General features: G+C 39.0%; 1 protein-coding gene across 2 annotated transcripts in view; it reads left to right on the plus strand.

Moving 5' to 3' along the window:
- Positions 1-458: 458 nt before the first annotated feature.
- LOC144195607 (netrin receptor UNC5C-like) overlaps positions 459-20000 on the plus strand; it is a 207426-nt gene continuing 187884 nt past the window's right edge. For both annotated transcript variants that reach the window (XM_077715354.1, XM_077715355.1), the window contains exon 1: positions 459-842. In XM_077715354.1, the coding sequence (XP_077571480.1) occupies positions 731-842 (112 nt within the window). In that variant the 5' untranslated portion in view covers positions 459-730. The remainder of the gene's footprint in view (positions 843-20000) is intronic.

Genomic DNA, 20000 nt, shown 5'->3' on the forward strand with positions numbered 1-20000 from the left:
ATTCAAAATGTTCAATATATTTGGGAATTGTTAATTGCAAGTGTTAAGTGGGCGGAGGCATTGCTTTCGCTCTCCATCTCTCTCTCTCTCTCTCTCTCTCTCTCTCTCTCTCTCTCTCTCTCTCTCTCTCTCTCTTCTCTCTCTCTCTCTCTCTCTCTCTCTCTCTCTCTCTCTCTCTCTCTCTCTCTCTCTCTCTCTCTCTCTCTCTCTCTCTCTCTCTCTCTCTCTCTCTCTCTCTCTCTCTCTCTCTCTCTCTCTCTCTCTCTCTCTCTCTCTCTCTCTCTCTCTCTCTCTCTCTCTCTCTCTCTCTCTCTCTCTCTCTCTCTCTCTCTCTCTCTCTCTCACTCTCTCTCTCTCTCCTCCCTCTCTTTCACTCTCACCCCCCCCTCTCTCACGCTCTATCCAACGCAATCTCTCTCTAGACCCCCCCCCCCCTCTCTCTCTCTTGCCTCTCTCACTCAATCGCTCTCGTGCGTGGATACGCTAGCTGCAGGCCAGGCAGACAAGACCCGCGCGCAGACACGCGTGAAGGGAACAATTACTTCCACCCCCTGATTTCAAAACATTTACTCCACTCCAGGATTAGAAGCTGGTGATTTCGCTTTTTTCGTGGGGACATCTGTCTGTTTTTATTTTATTTTATATTATTTTATTTTATCTTATTTTATTTGTATAGATATTTTTTTGTCTTACTTCCCTGAGGACTGACACAGGAGTTGTTCCCGTGGACATGCGGGGAAGTGGACTACTTGGAGGCGGTCGGTGGATGTGGTCCACGCCGACCGTTCTCCTCCTCCTCCTCCTCCTCCTCCTGGGCTTCGTCCGCGCAGGGCTCGGCCAAGGTAAGCCTCTTTTCGGAAACGTATTTGCGCTGGACGCGCTGGAGCGATTTCTCAGCGGAGAGTAGGAAGGCGCTTCGTCATTTGCACCTATGCTATAAGCGTGACATTAGACGTGAAAGGGCGTTTTTAAAAAGGAGGAACATGACACATGTGTTTTAAAAAACCAACAATAACAACAATGTTTTTCTGTTACTGTTGGGGAAGTCAAGATTAAGAATGCATTGACCAGGTAATAGAGTGAGCCCAAGTTTATGACACTTTCAAACACAAACCCATCTATTGAGTCATCTATTTAAATCACTGGCTGCCTTAGCCAGTGTTAGACCCACAATCCATTTAAACTGGGGCTCTGGCAGTTCAAATAAATTGGACGTCTATCGCTGTCAATGGCTAAAATATGATCTTTGCTGTCATTGTGCGTTGTCCCAAGACATGCATTAAGTCAGAAAATGTAACTGCAGTTCTAAATCAGCTGTTGACCAAAAAGAACCACCTAGTCAAAGTAATGGTCAAAAGTGAGACTTTTTTTAATACTCAAAAACCTCTCCCTCAAATAAGTCTTTGTTCCCACACCTGAACTCCCCCTTTAATTTATGGGTAATATACTGTAATCCCAAATAGTTGAATTATCTCAGGCATAACAGTAAAATGTAATTATGTAGTTGACTGAGCTATAAAGTTTCAACTGTTATTAAGAATAATGCCATTTCAATTGAATATTTTATAACTAAGCTGCGGGGTACGCTGGAAAAAAATAGGATCCATAGCGTACATCATGGTGGCCCGGCGGCTGAGTGGTTAGCGCGTCGGCCTCACAGCGGGGGACCTTGGTTCAGATTCAGGTCGGTCCACCTGTGTGGAGTTTGCGTGGGTTTTCTCCGGGCACTCTGGTTTCCTCCCACATTCCAAAGACATGCATAGCAAGCAGGCTGATTGTCCATAAAAAAAAGACATTTAAACTTATTACATCAGTTCAAACACTGGTGAGTGAAACATGAAGACCTTTGCAACCCTATTGCTGGCAAAATCAGAAGCATATATCAATTCTATCAAAGATTGTCAGCGATTGAAGTAAAAAAAAAAAAAAGAAGAAAAATATTATGTATGGTGTAGTGGTTCACTTGCTTGATTTCTGTGTGGGCAAGTGTGGGATCGATTCCCACTCGGTGGTGATGTGAATGTGAGTGCGAGTGTGAATGGTTGTCTGCTTCTATGCGTGCCCTACGGCTGACTGACGACCTGTCATGGATGTAGTCCGCCTTTCATCTAAAGTCAGCTAGGATATGCTCCAGTAGTCTCCCACGACCCGTGTGAAGATGGGTTCGAAAGATGAATGAATGCATTACGTATAATCAGTGTCGTCAGTTTAGACGGGTTCCTACCCGGTTTGCCATTTTCAAAGACTCAAGGTGGGGTCAAAGAATTAATGTCAATTAAAACTAAATTCTACGGTTTCTTAAGAAAAAAAATGTCAATAATAAAAAACATGTACATTTGAATACATTCACCCATTCGTTCCTGAATTTCTGAGTTTTCTTTTCGCAATAACAGATACACTGGAGAAAAAAAATAGTTTTTATTTTTACATGGCTTACTTACAGCATCAGGTATAACATAGCTGGCATTTTAGTGGCACACAACGCATGACTTGTACACTACACATCAGTTTGGGTTTAATGTTCGATAAAATAATGGTTTGAATCGTTGCCTTTTGGGTGTTGGATTTGCTTCTGCTTTTTTTCACCAGTCTCAATAAATATACCTTTATCAGAATGTCCTTTGGAATCAGCTCCTGAAATCATTGTCAGTTTTACTCTGACTGTAATATCTATTGACATGTATTTTGCCATTTAATGATGAATATATTTTTTAATTATTTATTTATTAATCTACTGGAAAAAATAATGTAATTATTTTTTTTTTCAAGTAGAAAGACATCTACCATCTTGGTTAATGGTTTCCCTTTTTTGGTCATGAAAATTTGTAGTTGTATTATGGAAAACATCTTGAATTGGCAGGTTTTGTGTTGTGATTGGGTTAGGATCAGTATTTCTGATCTAGCAACCCTATATGCAATCACCTCATTGACCAAGATAGGACAGTTAACTGCTGATCCTTGTTGCCGACCAAAACAGCAGCTCTTATAAAGGGGTATTCAACAGTCTCACAACTTAATTTGTCTAAATAGATTGAAATACTACGTCCATCAACAGTGATTCAGTCATTTTCTAAACTGCTTATGCTGCTCATAAGGGTCATGGGGTGCTGGAGTCTATCCCAACTGACTTACGGGCATGATCGCAGGGCACACAGAAGGACAACCATTCACACTCATACCTAGGGCCAATTTAGAGTGTCCAAACAGCCTGCCATGCATGTTTTTGCAATGTGAGAGGAAAACCAGTTACCAGTAGAAAACCCATGCAGGTGTGGGGAAAACATGCAAACTCCACACAGGAGGACTGTGAGGCCAATGCAGTAACCACTCACGCTTCTAAGATTGAGGGTTCAATCCCTAGTGGTCTCTGACCTTCCTGTTTGGAGTTTGTATGTTTTCTCTGCCTGTTCAGCTTTTCTTTGAGTACTCTGGTTTCCTCCCACCTGAACTATAATAATTGGTTGCCTACTAGTGACAAACTCTTTTCAAATTTTAGCAGAAGAAAGATTGGAAACCCTGTGATTGTACATAAATAACCAACAACAATAAAATAGTTAATTCCGGTATTTTGATGTTATGTGATTGGTTTCGACTGGTTTTATATGTGAACATGCATCACTACCCAAATAGAAAAATAAACAACTCACACAAATAACACAAACTGCCTTATATTTGACTAACTTCAATACATGAGCAAAAGCATTATTCCTGTATGAATGATTTTCATTCAGCATTCATGCACCACAACAGAATGAGTAGCACAGCCAATGTTTTTTTGGGGTCCTTTAAAGCAACCAATCCATGCTGTGAAGCCTGAATGAACGCGGTGCACCATAGGACAGGACCGCAGCCTTATAAACAACAGTGGAAAACAGCAACTTTGGCAATAATGTCATGCAATGGAACAATGTCCGATCTCATTACATCAATGCTGAACATGCTAGCATGCTAAATGTACAAAATACACACGCAAGTCTTATGGGAGCATCTCTTTGCCAGCTTTGCATGTACAAGAAACACCTATGTGTGCAACTTCAAGCGCTAGAGTTAACACTGCCACTTTGAATGACCCTAATCTCAATAAGTGCCTGGTTGTCAATGGAAATATGAATGTCATGTAACCAGAAGCTAAGGAATGGTCTGGGAAGAAACAGAACCGCCAATGTTCCACTCCACTCCACCCTCCCTTTCCTACTCTCCAGCAGAATGAGCGTGAATGGTGGAACGTGTCCGTGACTGTTCAGCTCACAGGGTAAACAAGGAGACTTTTCACACTCATCCCGCCGCGCCTTGCAATTTCCTTCGATAGAATCTCATCTTAAGAAAAGTTGCTTTAAAGGTAGACAAATTGGATTTAGGTAAATAAACAAATAGCTATTTTAGTCGCTCGCTATTTATTACTATGTGGGACTTTTTTCCAAATCTCTTAAATTATAAAAGAGGGATTTTATGTATAGTACTATATGTATCTATGAATATTTTGTCATATCACCTTTCTGTCATACCCCAGTGGCACTCAAACATAGGCGTTAAAAGCCATTCCTCACAGCTCAAATGAATACACTGGGTTCCTCACTTCCGCACATCCGATTTGTGAACATTCGGAGATGACGCACACCAGCTGATTCGTCTATATTTTCAGGTACCGTGTTTTCATGCCTATTGGGCACACTTAACAGTCTACAATTTTCTCTAAAATGTACGGGCTCCCCTCTCAATTGGTGGGCCTTGTGCATGCCTTATTAACTTGGGTTAAATGGGTTTAGTTTATCCAACTTTTTAAAGAAATGGGCGTTTCTTTTTGTGAGGCTGAAAAATAGTCTGCTTGCTAAGGGTGGTTATGTTTTCAATTGATTATTTTATTTATTTCATATTGCACAGCAACTTTTGGTTTGAAAGCAAATTTATAAAAATAAATCTGCTGGTCAACATTTCTGCAGGTTTCATTTAAAACCTCCACCACCAACAACAACTCTAAATATATGATCTATTCATTTTTTTTTTAATTCAAACAACTTTCTATTTTTCCTGGTTTTCCTCACTTCAGAAACTCTTTTCAGCATCTAGTCGTACTCTCTTAAACTCACTAGCTCGTTTTCATTGCTTTTGACAAGTTGTAAAGAATTAACTAGCCTGGTCATGTAATTATTTGCTAGGACTTATATTATTTAAACATGGGAATCTTTATTTTTAACTATTTGTACAACAGCCATATCAAGGGAGGATGGGGAGGTCAGCATTAAACGAGGGGTGGGGGCAACTGGGTGGTTGACAGCTCCTTTGATCGCTATACTTGGATTGGACAAGCACCGACACACATGAACGCGCTAACCGCGTCCACGCGCAGACAAGCTGACACAGTACCGCATTCTACAAATGCAAACGTTCATACTCAGCGCTTGAAAAGAAGTCTTTGACTGCGTTTGGCCTTGTTTTGCAAAGACGCTGGGGATGGCGCTTCAGCTCTTCTTCATCTTCCCTTTCCCTTTGCTTACTCACCCCAACTGAGAACTTCTAAGGTCTTGGCCATTATCAGACATGTTTTTTTTTTCCTTTTTCTTGCCACCCACTGCCTCCTCTGTGGGCTTGCAGAAATGTTTATTTTTTATTTTTTATCTGACCTTTCATTGCATCTCAATGTTCCTCCTTGCCTTCAGCCTTGTGTTCTCTTTCATTCACTCATTACATTTTATGATGGATTGTGCAACATTTTCTCCCACGCGCCGGTGAATTTTTTGCATTTTGTTTTCATTTCTTTCTTTCCTTTTCCAACTTGAAATCCGGTTATGCGATATGGAATTTAAATTTCCCTCCACTCACTTTAATTTTGAATCAACTTGAAACTGACCTGTCACAAATCTGAATTTACAAAGTAGTGCTTCAACCTACTTTCTGACTTTTTTATCAGTTAATCGCAGGAGACAATGAGACAACTGCTTAATGCACACACTCACACCTACAATTTAGAGTGTTTAACCAACCTCCCATTCATATTTTTGGCATGTGCAAGGAAACCGGAGTACCTGGCGAAGACCCACGCAGGCACTGGGAGAACATTCGAAATCCACACTGGAAGGTCAAAACTCACTGTTGATTGTCTGGAATAAAATAGATTTTATTTATATGAGTGAAAAGTTAGGCTTCACTTTACTACAAAATTCGTATACGTTTTTTTTTTTTTTTTTTTAAAGAACATTTGGGAAGGTAGCACAGCATGGAGGCAATTACCATCAATATTGAGAAACACTTTGAAGATCTTGAAAACCACACCCGGAAAACACACGTACATGCGCAATGAAAGTCATTTTGTCGACCAAAGAGCGGCTGTTGGCTTGAGAATTCACAACGAAATAGTAGAAGACAAAGTAAAGGAAGAAGAGATGCTTGGTGTCTTCTCCTTCCCACCTTCCCGTAGTATCAGTCCTAATTCCTTCTTAAGTTTCATGCATGGCTCTTGAATTATGAATTTTTCATGGCCTGTGAAACCCGAGGGCTCATTTGGGTTTCTCGTTTCCAGCCTTTTTGTCTTTTACTCAAAATGCCTGTGTGTGTTCTGTGAGAGCACTTTTAGAGTATCCAATCTCCTACTCAATCTTTACATGCAGTATGTATGGTTTGTCAGAAATTATTCTCAGCAATAATCAGACAAGTATGGTATTTCTTTTTGCATTTGATGACTTTTAAGTTGAATGAGATTTGAAAATGTGGTTTGGAGTTTTGTCCAGTCGAGGTGCAGCCTGGGGGCGACGGTTTAACTGTGGCCCTTGGGACAGTATTTTACATTTGTTACTGTTAATGCGGCCCATTGCCCTGGACCGTTTACATTTTTTATTTGAATTAAATCAAGGTACAGGGTACTATGTTAATCTCTGGTTGATCGACTTCCAATCATGTGGCTGATAAAAACTAGATTATTCATTCATTCATTTTCTGAATGCTTTATCCTCAATATGGTTGCGGGGCGTGCTGGAGCCTATCCCAGCTAACATTTCGGTGGGGGCCACCCTGAATCGGTGGCCAGATGATATAGACAACCATTCACCCTCATACTTATATCTAGGGGCAATCTGAAGTGTCTATTGGCCTTCCATGCACGTTTTTGGAACGTCGGAGTAAACCGGAGTATCTCAATGTATTACTATAGTTCCTCAAAAAGTCCATGTAATGCAGTCTTCTCATTTTTCATGAACAGCAGTTGACAGAACATGAAAGAGATTGGTGACCCATTCCTTTCCCTCATATCTCTGCTATCGTACATTTTTTTCAGTCATGTCTAGGTGAGTAATGAGGTCCTTTTTTTGTAATACATGAACATTTTTATTTCCTCTCTTTATATAATTCACATTGAAACACCCCTATAGTTAAAAAAATCCAATTTAAGTGGTAGTTTCCTTCCATACGATGATTGTATTGTCATCCTTCACCACTTTGCCGTTTCAACATTCACGGCTTCAGTACATCGCATATTTTTATATTAAGCATAAAAAAAGTTCATAAAAATGGCAATATTAAGGCTGAAACTCTATAAGCGGAAGACAGATGATAAAAATTGACAGGAGTCAAGGCCTCACTTCTTATCTTTTGCTGAAGAAGAAGCGACATTCCACCGTAGAGGAAGAATAAGACACCAAATAGGTCGAGAAAGATGACAGCTCCTGTTTTGTTGCGAGTGAATTTCGCATCACCCATATCACCTGTGGAGAAAAACTATGGCGAGGCTATTCCAGCTTTTTGGGGATTTTGAACCGCCGTTGAATATGCCTCTAAGTGTCCATCTTAGGCATCCAATGGGCCCAAGAAAAAACAAGACATGATGACAGTGACTGTAAAAGTGGCGTTGCTACATATGCTAAAGAAGTGGTTCTTATCTTTGTTGTGGCTACCGAACCCCACCCGTTTCATAGGCGCTTTCACCGAACCTCACCAGTTTCATATACAGATTCACCAAACCGTACTTTCGTGTAAAAATAAAATATGATTTTCTTTCAAATTCAAGATATATAAATTCCTCGTATCACTAATTGACCAAACAATGTCACGTGATCATCCGCAGCCAGTGATGGTCACCTGGGGCATGTTATTGTAAATAGACATGATGAGTCGATTTGTGACCTCCGCGGCAGAGGCTCCACCTAACACCTGAAACCGACTCTCGGAACCCCTGGGGTTCGATCGAACCCCGGTTAAGAACCACTGTAGTAAAGGCATAACATGCCATTGCGGCATACATGAATGTACCATGTGTTATGCCAAGGAAGAAGAAGGGAACATTCGGAAAACTGAAACAATATCCTTTTCCAAGGAGAACAAGCGAGTGGTAACACCTAGGAATTAATAAATGAACCAGCTTTATGAAGGATTTATGCCGTAGATAAGGCCGTCTAGCCTGCATGACAAGAGGACGTCAACAGACTGCTCAAAAGCCACCTGATGCCTAACCTCCTCAAAATAATCCCATCAGGGAGTGAGGAAGAAGAGGCAGCGACAACGACGAGAAATAGGATAGAGAACATGCTCTTCCTTTAAGAGATCTGCTGGGGATCTTCTTAGCTAATATAAAATATAAAATACCTTTCAAAAAGGGGGGGCCGTGTGTATTTTGCTCTAGAGATTGTACTTATTTATTTATTTTTTCTTTTGTGACCTCACGTTGCTTAGTTGTCTGGCTTCAATTGACAGAATTAGCCTTCCAATCCATTTTATCGGGTGAGACACACGGGAAACAATGTCGTCATTTTTCTTTGAAACTAGTGCAACGAGGCAAAAATTGCCCCAACCCACGATGGAGCGAAATGTAAGAAACAGTATATGTGCGTGTGCATGTGTACAAGCACTTTCGAGCCTGTGTCACGGTATAAGAGCATAGGAACTGGTTCTATTTCTGTCGTCATCATCTGCCATTACAACAGCCACGACTTTGGTTTTTGCCATCTTGCCCATAATTGGGAGGTAAAAGTGGGCGATTTGTTATCATGATTAAAAAATATCTTCTAAATTGACTCTATGTTAATGGATGGCGAATTAGAACAAATACAAATGTTTTTCCAATCCAAAATCCTGTTTTGGGTGTTTTTTGCAGAAAGTTGGAATATATTAATTTGTTTATAGTTCATTTCTATGGGAAATGTTCGTTTGACTTATGAGAAAATTGGAACGCATTAAGCTCGTATCTCGAGGTACCACTGTTGAAGAAAAAATGTCCTTTATTACTCTCTTCTTGGGCACCTGTCTTCCTCCCACACTCTTGTCTTTCCGCCTTTGGATTTATTCATTTTAATTAGCGTGTAGACCAAACAATGGACATATTGTGCTCATGACGGAAGTCCCACAAGCAGAAGGACCTTGTGAAGGAAACTAATCAGTCAGTGCTTGGGTGTAAGTATGTGTGTGTTTAGCACGCGTGAAGACACAAATATGAGTCAAATTGAGATATTTATAGAAGTGGAAGCTATACACAGTTAAAAAATGAATTGTCAACACACAAGCAAGCCAGCTCCTCTGCATTGAAAGCTCACCTAGTATAATGTTTAATGTCTACGGCGCTGAAAAACTATAAAATAATCTTGAACCATGAAGCATTGTTGTCGACTGCGAGTCTGTCAAAGGCACTCGACCACAGTTCCTTCCAAGCATAAGTTTAAGCAGACAACCGCGGTCAAAGAAACATGGAGGGTTGTGGTGAGACAGCCAATGAGAACCCAGTAGAGTGTAAAAAAAATGTCAAGGAAGATACAGTGCATCCGCGAAAATTTGTAAATAAAATAACCAATATAGGAAATGTATTGATAAATTCGTAACTTGGATCTTTTTTTCATATCTTGAGGTGCTCATTTAAGTCGCAAAAGGTTTCATAACCTGAATGTTTCGTACCTAGAGGCATTCAGCAAAAAAATACTTTTGACCATTTTAATGCTTACAGGTTTAATTTTATTGAACTGCACTTTCATCTGCATCGATCGGATCCTTACCTAACCAATAAATCAAATGTTAACTCAGTAGCTGTCCGTGACAGGATCTTTTATGACTTAGAGGAGTTGGCAGGGATGTAAATGACGTCTATAGCTCTGAACGGCACTGAAACATAATTATTTCCTGCCAGCTTTCCTGGTTCAGACAGTAATTGACAGTTTGGTTCAGGGCTGAGAACCTCCCGCTGACTGGTATGGCCCGGCAGATGGCTTCTGGCAGCTTTTTTGGCTGAGTTGTTTGTGCGTGGCAGCACCACAGGGCTTTTTTTGTGTCACCATGAATATGTAATCAGCAGGCCATTGATGAATGACGGTGTGATGGGACGGGGGTCCCCCAACGGCTGGGAAAAGAGGCAGGACTACAGCACGTCAAATCCGTCATGGTTGTATTGGGTGTTTTTCGTATAGCGGCAACTGGTAATCCAGCGGTCATTCTAAAGGAGTATGCAAAAAAAACATAATTGCTATAATCACCACTTCTACCTCGAAGGCGCTTACGTCTGCTCAAAAACACAAAGAAGGATGTGTGTGCATCTTGAAAAAAGAGCACTGGAGACGTATAAAATGTTGTCATCATACAGTATTTTTGTTGGATTTATTTACATGGAATTATTTAGTGAGTCGGAAACATCTGGAGGGATGTTAAATTCATTCATTCATTTTCTGAATGGTTTTATCCTAACAAGGGTCGCAGGCTGTGCTGTCTTTCAGGCACAAGGCAGAGGACACCCTGAATCGGTGGCCAGCCGATCGCAAAGCACAAGTAGACAGACAACCACTCACAGACTCATACCTACAAGCAATTTGGTGTCCAATCAGCCTACCATGCAAGTTTTTGGAATGTGGGAGCAAGCCAGAGTGCCCGGAGAAAACCCACATGTGATCATGCAAACTCCACACAGGTGGACCCACCTGGATTTGAACCCCGGACCCCAGATCTGTGATGGCGACGTGCTAACCACTCGCCCCACCGGGCCGCCATTAATATTTAAATGAAAGGTTTTCTTTAAAACTATGAAGTACGTAAGTAAGAATTGAGATGACTCATACCTGATCATGTGATCGAAAATCAGGCCCAATTAAATCATTTTATTTAGAGAATGTGAGTCAGGTAAAACACATATTTAATATTATCTTTTATGTTCAAACTTTGGCCTCCAAAGAAAGTTTTACTTTTTGGGGGATTTCATAACTAGGATCTTTTACACATCTCGAGGCACTCATTACCATACAAAAAGCATTCATAACTTGAAAATGTTTTAACTAGAAGCATTTGTAAGTAGAGATATACTACTGAAACAAATCCAAAGTAAAATATTAATGCCATATTTTAATAATTTCAAGAACAATAGCGACTGCAATGGACTGCAATGCAAAAGTTAACACTTGAAAACGCTAACCGATTATAGACAATGGGATTTTTATGAATAAGCCATCTGATGAAAGATGGACCTAACAACTAAGTAACGAAGGAGTTAATTCACAAAAACTAGAATTTATTTGACAAAAGGAGCACGCCAAAAAACATGAGCATCAAAAGGAGATAACAAAAACAGTGTGCTGATCCTGCCCCACCTCATTGGCTTATTAATCAGTTGCTCAAAACACACGTCATTTTAGGCAGTAGAACATGACAGGGAATATTATTGGTCATTAAAGAAATAAAAACAAATTGACCCTTAAGACATTTTTCCCTTTTCAAAAACCTAATTATTACATATATCAAGCATGTTTTGAATTATCTATTATTTTGTATTCTTTGTAATTCTGAATGCATTCATAACATATTGCCATGTTGATAAATACATTAATTAAACTGAGATGAAAAAAATTGAAATTAACACTGGTTACTGACCTAAGTAACACTTCATTTTTGTAGTGTTTTACTCATTGCTGAGATTGATGGCATTAGCCATACAATCCATTTTGAATGGGAAGCTTCATTTTCGCCTTCCAGTCAAATATGTAACGCCGTCAATGGCAGTGAGCGAGTTGAATGAATCAAAAATCATAACTCGTGCATGAAAGGGTGAAAACGTTTTAATTTAGCTTTTAAATGCCAGATAATTGGATGTGTATCATAATATATAATCATTTTCCTGCCATCCTTTCCCAATGGGTAATTCTATAAAGATATGATCCAGTAACATGCATGTTATTTGTAGATCGTTCATTTCAAGAAGTAGAAGAAACCATTGATGCGAGTGTTAAACATGATAATTGGAGAAATTAATTAAAAAAGCCTGACCTCCAAAATATTCTGAATTGCGTGGCGTTATCAGCATACCTTCAGGTTACAATTTCCAAGGCGAGCGGCGCCTAAACACGCCGTGATGAATGCCAACGCCGTTCCCCTCCATTCTTCTTCCTCGCCATTTGGATTCCTCAAATCTATTTCCTGTCTGCGCGTGAGGCCCTGTGATTAATTAGGAGGCCCTCAGCTGCTTCGACTCTGAGCCGACTCTGGCTTGGCTCGGCTCGCTAGTTACCTTTCTCTCCTTGACAACAAAAGGTTTCCTTCAGGAGGATTTTTGTGAAGGTTTTTGTTTTTTAAAAAAGTAGCGAGTGATCCTCACCTCTCTGCCTCTGTGGTGCTCCTTTGGGAAGAGTAGAGGTAGAAAAATGTGTGCATGGATAATTCCCGGCAAATAACAATGCCATCCACGCACAAAATGTGCTTTCTCAGCAATGTGCTGCCCATATTCATTAGCCACTTTTGAATGCTGTTGAAATGAATCAAAGCAAATTGCTTACATGTGGTCTTGTCACCTGGTGAGCAAAATATACTCCTCCCAGAGTGCTGCAACAAAATGTGTAAGCTAAAATGTGTCTCTGTGCCAAGCTAGTGTGAGTCAAACAGTTTTTTTTTGCTATGTTACTCTCCTTTTTTGGCAATAACAGTGATAATTTCTTTTTTATTACAACTGTATTGGATGTCTGTTGCCATCATCAATGGCAGAGCGCCTCTTCATCATTGAGCTATGAAATAAGAAAGCCTGTAATCAAAATAATCCATTCAAAAAAATAGATCTTTATCATACTTGCAGGATGTGTTTGTAAAATAAAATTGAAGAGATTATATTTTGGGTTAATGAGTTCAGAGATCGCTGAGCCCATAAAAATGATTTTCACGATGAATTGATAGGGTATTTTCCCAACTCTAATTTGCAAAATGACAAGGTTAAAGGTCAAGAGTTGCAGATGTCAGAAATAGGGCAATTCTTTGAATTTCACTGCCGAGGTGGAAGCCTGCTCTCTCAGTGTTCCTCTGTTTTTTTATAGAATGATTTGAAAAGATATAAAAAAAAGAAAAATTAAACTGTTTTCAGTTTTTGTTCTTCTATCTTTTAAAACTATGTAATAAAGAAAGAAAAAAGTTAATATTGTAATTACAATAATCTATCGAATATCGCCGCTTTAATTTCACAGATTCGCTACACATGGATTTTTTTATGGAAAAAAAAGTTCATAAAAATGTAAAAATCCACACTGAAACTCTCAGGCGGAAGCCACTCCCCTGTCTTCCGCTTGCCAATAAGAATATAGCAGTAGACAGAAGACTCAGCATTGAACTGCCAACTAAACCCTTTGAAATTAGTCAAAGTGTCCCAATTTTCTATGAAAGATGTGAGAAACACACAAAAATTATAAGATTATCATTAATTAATGCCTAAAAATGAATAACAAGCATACTGTGCCTTGCAGCGCTGAAATAGTTTCCTCCGCGGCCGTTATAATAGGAGACATACTACCCGTGTTTATCTACCAGGGCCGAAAGCCGTCCACTTTCTAGTACATTTCGAGACTTTTATATGTGCCCCATCTCTCTCTCTCTCTCTCTCTCTCTCTCTCTCTCTCTCTCTCTCTCTCTCTCTCTCTCTCTCTCTCTCTCTCTCTCTCTCTCTCTCTCTCTCTCTCTCTCTCTCTCTCTCTCTCTCTCTCTCTCTCTCTCTCTCTCTCTGCGTGTGTGTGAAAATATGTCCCACATTTCATTTGTACGGTGTTTAATAATTTAATAAAGGGAATTGCAATCATTAATAAGGGGAGCATTTAGCCAAGGTGGACAGGTATATCAGAGAGATACTTGAAACATAGATAGTGATTGTTGTGATATAGCCAATGGGAGCCCAGCTGACGGTAGCGAGGTTCTAATGTGAGAATCAATGCAACAATATTTTCTAAAAGAAATAACGGATATGGAAATGCATTTACGTTCTGGGTAATTTTGTAACTTGGATCTTTTTCGTAACTCGAGTCACTCATATGCATATAAAAAACTTTGGACCCTGAAAATTTCGTACCTAGAGGCTTTCATAAGTAGAGGTATGACTGGATATTGTTATGATGAACATATGTAGATTTTGATATTTGAAGTATCTTGCTCTAACAGGAACCTAAGACAGTTATTTTTGTGGTGTAGTAGACAGTGGCGTTTTCAACTCTAATTTAAAGAAGCTAACCATTTGAGTCCATCTTAGTCCTGCAGGTAAATTGTCCTTGAGTGGAGAAGCATGATAATCAGATGTTCTCGCACCCTGCTTGGTGTTTGTTCTTAAAACACACAGCAGACTAGTTCCTGAAGATCTAAAGCAGGGGTATTCAAATTATTTCTCAAGGACCACTGTGTCTGCAGGATTTCATTCCATCCAAAGAAGGCGACAACCTTTTTCCAATCTTGTGTTTTACTAGTGTAATTAGTTAGTTGGAGTCAGATACTGCATGTTTTAGCAGAAACCTTTCTGTGCTGGAATATCTGATACAGAGTGGCCCTTGAAGATCCCTGACCTAAGGCATGGTTCTCCAAACTGGTAAGTTGTAACAGTAGCCTCAGCAGTCCATTATAGTACATCAAGCGGAAGTTCTCATTTTTGGTCTTAGATTACTTTTTCGTACAAAGTTTTGGAATCCCTAATTTGCAAATAGAAGAGTCGAGTTATTTCTGTTGCAGTTTGCAATCGCAGTTTCCAGCCATTCCAGCCTGGTCTCTAAAGTCAAAGCTATAGTTTACTTAGGGCCTCACATTTTGTCCTTAGAAGTACTCACCAACTTACTTCCTTTTCAATGCTTGTTTCCAACCATGCTTCATTGATTGTCCACCCACATAAACTTTGTGGTGAATATTCCAAAAGCTTCCCTGGGCAGATTTCTGCTTCACAAAACTTATTGATATCTAGTGGGTCTCAAAAAATAGTGTTTTCTTTCATTTCGCTCAGCTGTTTGATGTTGGTGTTGATCTCATGTGGACCGATTTAAGGTCAACATGGAAAGGTTCTGCTTTATTTGTGGTTATGTATTTTTTATGAATCATGTGGCTTTCCAATGACCCCCTGCAAATGTTGAACGATACATGAAAAGTCTCAAGAGTAAGGAAACTAGGATGTCATAAAGATATAAACACAGATCTTTCCTAGTTTATCAAAAACACAAGTTGGAGGGTGACAGTAAATGAGTTAACTGATTCAATCAGTCATTCTAATCAAATTCTATGGTTCCGCAGTCTGCTTTTTATGCGGTAATGGCATGCCAAAAAACTACTTTAGAGGCCGTAGTTCAAAATAAAGTTATTGTCAGTGAACTTTCATTTACCAAAACGATTCCAGAAGGCTTTAGTTACACAACTGGATGTTACTATCAGTTTCCTTTTGGTTTATGCAACCATTTTGCTTTCAGCGTCATCATAATCATCATAATTGTTATCATCTCCTTGAGACCCAGCTGCTACGTTATGCACATTAATAATGTCTTGCTTTTCCAATGAAATGTGGCTCGCTAGGTTTGCCAAACTCTTACAATATCGCACACAACATCCGATAATTATGTTGCTTCGAAAAACAAATATGTAAAAATATTATTTTAAAAAAAGTTATAAATGCTATTTGCCTGTATACTAGCCCTGTCGCGATATGTAATAATTCAATTTATCACACGGTAAGTAAACTTGTAGTCTGAATTTTGGCGGTTCTGTGCCCGTGCATTTGTGTGTTAACGCGGCCCATTGATTGTCAATGAGACTTTCATAGATGTTTACCGTGATCCTTCCTCACTTCGCGGCTTCAACTTTTCATCGCAGATATTTTTCTCAGTGATATTTTAAAAAATTCATAAAAATGTCTAAATCTACGCTGACACTCGTATTTAGAAGACATGAAAATTGGCGATGAAAAATGGCAGAGGTCAAGGCAGCTCTTCACCTCTCAGCACCGGGGAAGACATTCCTTCTCATGGTAAATAGGTAGCACACAATTGAGGCGTAAATGAATCTACACTGTGTTCTTTTGTACATAATTCAGCTGGTAGGAACCTTTTTAATGGCGCTCATATGCCGTTGTTAACTGCCTGAAGCTCGCATTAATAGGGTCAATATTAAAAGGAAGTTAATACGCCTGTCTTTGTAAATGCAAAATATAAAATGATTCAATTTGAAAAAAAGAAATACGTCTATCTTAATGACAACTTAATGCTTTTTGACAGAAATTACAATTTTCTTATCAGAAGTTTAAGATGTTGTGGCAGCCATATCGCTTCTAATGTCTTAATATCTCTATTTTTTTTGATTGTTCATATTACTGCAATAGTAAACACTTTCGAACAAGAAATAAAATGAAAACAATCTCGGTGGAATTTTGTTTTATCTCAAAATCACAAATGTACAATCATGCAGCTAGACCTCAATTCAAAAGAGAGCGATATATACAGAAGGTTTCTCCGTAGCGGTCTACTATTCACCAGCTCTGTGGGTGTATGCAATAATAGCATGAGATAAGCATGTACACATTGTGCAGGTATCAAGGTGGATATTTTAGCAATCGACCGCCCAACCTTTGATCAGCCTTAACAACAATTGGGATTTGCTGACATGGTAAACGAGTACATATACCAAGGCTACTCAGGTCTGGCCAGACAGTTTGGCATATTTAACTAGGTAAGACGTCCCTAGGTAAGATGGCCGCGTCCCGAGCGAGCAGAAACGGACACGAGTATCTTGCATAAAACGTGAAAAATGAATTTCATCCATAAATGTCAAAATAAATGTTGTTTAGCGTTTTATCTGTTTATCCTTTCTCTATTTTAAAAATAGATGACCGTATCGGCAGCATTGTCTTGCATCATGGCGTCATGGCGCCTTGGTGTTATGGTGTTGCTATTTCACCTTGCAGTTTCATGCATGTTGTTTTTAATGCACATATAAGTTGTACTCTCGATTCAGTCATCATTTTATGTCCAACAAATGTGCATTATATGCGTGTATATACAGTACAAAAACGTGTTACTTGTCAATGTTATCCCGAGAGTTAATCTAATGCACACTTCATGAATTTTAAGGAAATTAGTTAAACTTGATTGACAAATTCATGAAGAAGACACTCACTCATGTCCAGTACATGCCTGAAAGCTCTGCTTAAATGGACATTTAATCATAATGGAACTTTTTGTTGACTGCTTTATTGAGTTGTACGCACAAATACACACACATGCACACACAGAATTTCAGAGCAGTGTATTGATTTTTCTTGTTGTTGGGTGTTCTTGCTTAAACAAGACAGTAATAATGGAGTGACATTGTTTAGGCTGCTCATTGAACTGTGACTCGCTGACATTGATTGTTGTCTGTAGCTTAGGGAATAGATTAGATTGTGTGTGTATCTATGTGAGACCACTTACAGCTCAAGGTGCACTTTTTCCTCTGTGTTGCTTTATGTTTTAGCCTCATTCCTCCATTCACTTTCTGAAACAGCTTATCCAGGGATGGGTAAATTATTCCACAATATCTTTCTGTGTGTGTTCAATATACAGCAAAAAAAAAAAAAGTGATTAATATCAAATTACATTTATGTATGTTTGTAATATGAAACAAAAGAGAGTTTTGGGGAAATAAAGTTATATGTCACAGAGGTCAGAAAAGGAATTTTGTTCTTTTTTTTAAAAGTACCCAATTAGCAGCGTAGGTGACAACCTGAAAAGAGAGGGTCACAAACTAAAGACCTTTTCTACTGTTTGAATTTGGCTGGGTTTTGAAGTGCTTTCTGAGGTTTTTCAATGTATTATTTTTTCATCCCAATCTTCTGAAAAGCTATTACATATTTTATTTAGTTAAATAGTTTTAGTTGATTCTTTTGGCACTGTTGGCATTAAAAATATAATTAATAAATGTAACTTTTCATATATTCACTGAAGTTTTCATTCTCTAATATATTTTTTCATGAGATAATTTTCCTCATTTCTGTTTAGCACTAATTCATGTTTTTCCCCCCACCAAATTAATTGAATTGCTGGCCACTCCTGAAAAATCGTTCAATTTCTTTTCCAATGTTTAAACGTCCACGGGGTCAAATCTTTACATTTATTTATTTATTTTTGTCATTTTGATGAAAAGTTATGTTAATGCGAACTTTAAGCATGTGCAAAAGTGAGCCTGGTGCTCCAATTGGTCACACTGGGAGACGTTTGCTAAGCAACATCATTAAAGCCCAATACCCGGCTTTAGTGGAGATCCGCATATGAACTGTAAATGTGATGAGATCTTGCACGTACACAGATTTTTTTTGTCTCCAATATGGTCAGTGATAATGCAATGTCCGTGTACACCTATTTCAGCATTTTTTCTCCGTCCCTGAAGGGTCTGTAAATATGTAAAACTGAATACATACAAGTGTCTTAGCGAGACAAATAGCTATTTTGTAGGAGGATGAGATCCTGAGCTTGGTTGCTCCTCAGGCTCTCTAATTGGGACGCAAGTTGCACTATTTTTTGGAGGCCGTGTGTCCCATATGAACACCGCTGTAAATCTTGATAGCTTTTCCTACCAGTTTGTCACTTGGTCCACAAACTATGCACATACACTAGTGGCCTAACTGCCTATTACGGTGGAGAAGAGGCACCTCTGTGGCACTTAGCGGAGCTTCACTGGGCCTCTATGAATACATCTCAAGATAAATATTGCATGTAGATGCAGTGTCCCGAGCTTGTTGGGTTCAAACCTTCGTGAAATCAAGCGGCCAGAATTGGCACGCATCAGCACTCTTGTGACCAGGGGTTCCAGAGTGAGCGCCCGAGCATCTCAAGTTGAACAAAATCAGTCTAAGCAGATTTATTTGGGACATGGAAGTTGATTTTCTTCTCTTAATGAATAATACAAAACACTTTCACAACTGTTATGTAAGTGAGAAAACAAATGTTTGTGTGGAGTCACGTCTGACAGCAGTTTTTACTTCATCATTAAGTGCAGAATCTTTAAAAGAAACTTAGAACTATTTAATAATAATAACATTAAAAACAATAATAAAAATAATGAAAATAATAATAAAAAAAAAAAATATATATATATATATATATATATATATATATATATATATATATATATATATATATATATATATATATATATATATATATATATATATATATATATATATATATATATATATATATATATTTATATTTATATATGTATATATGTATGTGTGTGTGTGTGTGTGTGTTGGATTCCACCTGGTGTCAGTATGATTGTGCAAATAGTCATCTCTCTCTGTGTGCCCTACCACTGACTGGCAACCGGTCTAGGGCATAGTCTGCCTTTTGCCTGAAGCCATTTTGTATGGGCCCCAGCAGCCCCAACAACCCTTACAAGGTATGGAAGATGAATGTGTATTAGTATAATAAAATGGGTGTAAATTTTAAAATTAGACATTTTGAAGGCGAATAAAGTGATCTGACGCATTTAGGAGGACAAGTGTGAGTAAGTAAGCTTCTTCCGACTTTCCGACAGTCAGTAGGTCACATTACTTCTGACCCATTAGCTGGCTGGTACTTGGGCTCTTATCTGCCCTAGCAACATGCCCCAACCTGTCACTTTCTGTATATATCTCATTCCCAACCCCACACCCCAAATCCTCCTTTCCTTCCCTGCCCTTATGTGCCAAATGTCCCCAGGATGTGTCACACTTCCTTGTCTAGACTGTCAGCAAGGTTTACATTTTCATCGGGTTACCGCGGGTGACAACGAGTCTACCTCCGGCCTCGTGACTGGTTGTC

Source organism: Stigmatopora nigra, chromosome 4 (assembly GCF_051989575.1).
Source record: "Stigmatopora nigra isolate UIUO_SnigA chromosome 4, RoL_Snig_1.1, whole genome shotgun sequence".
In the NCBI taxonomy this organism is placed as follows: domain Eukaryota; kingdom Metazoa; phylum Chordata; class Actinopteri; order Syngnathiformes; family Syngnathidae; genus Stigmatopora; species Stigmatopora nigra.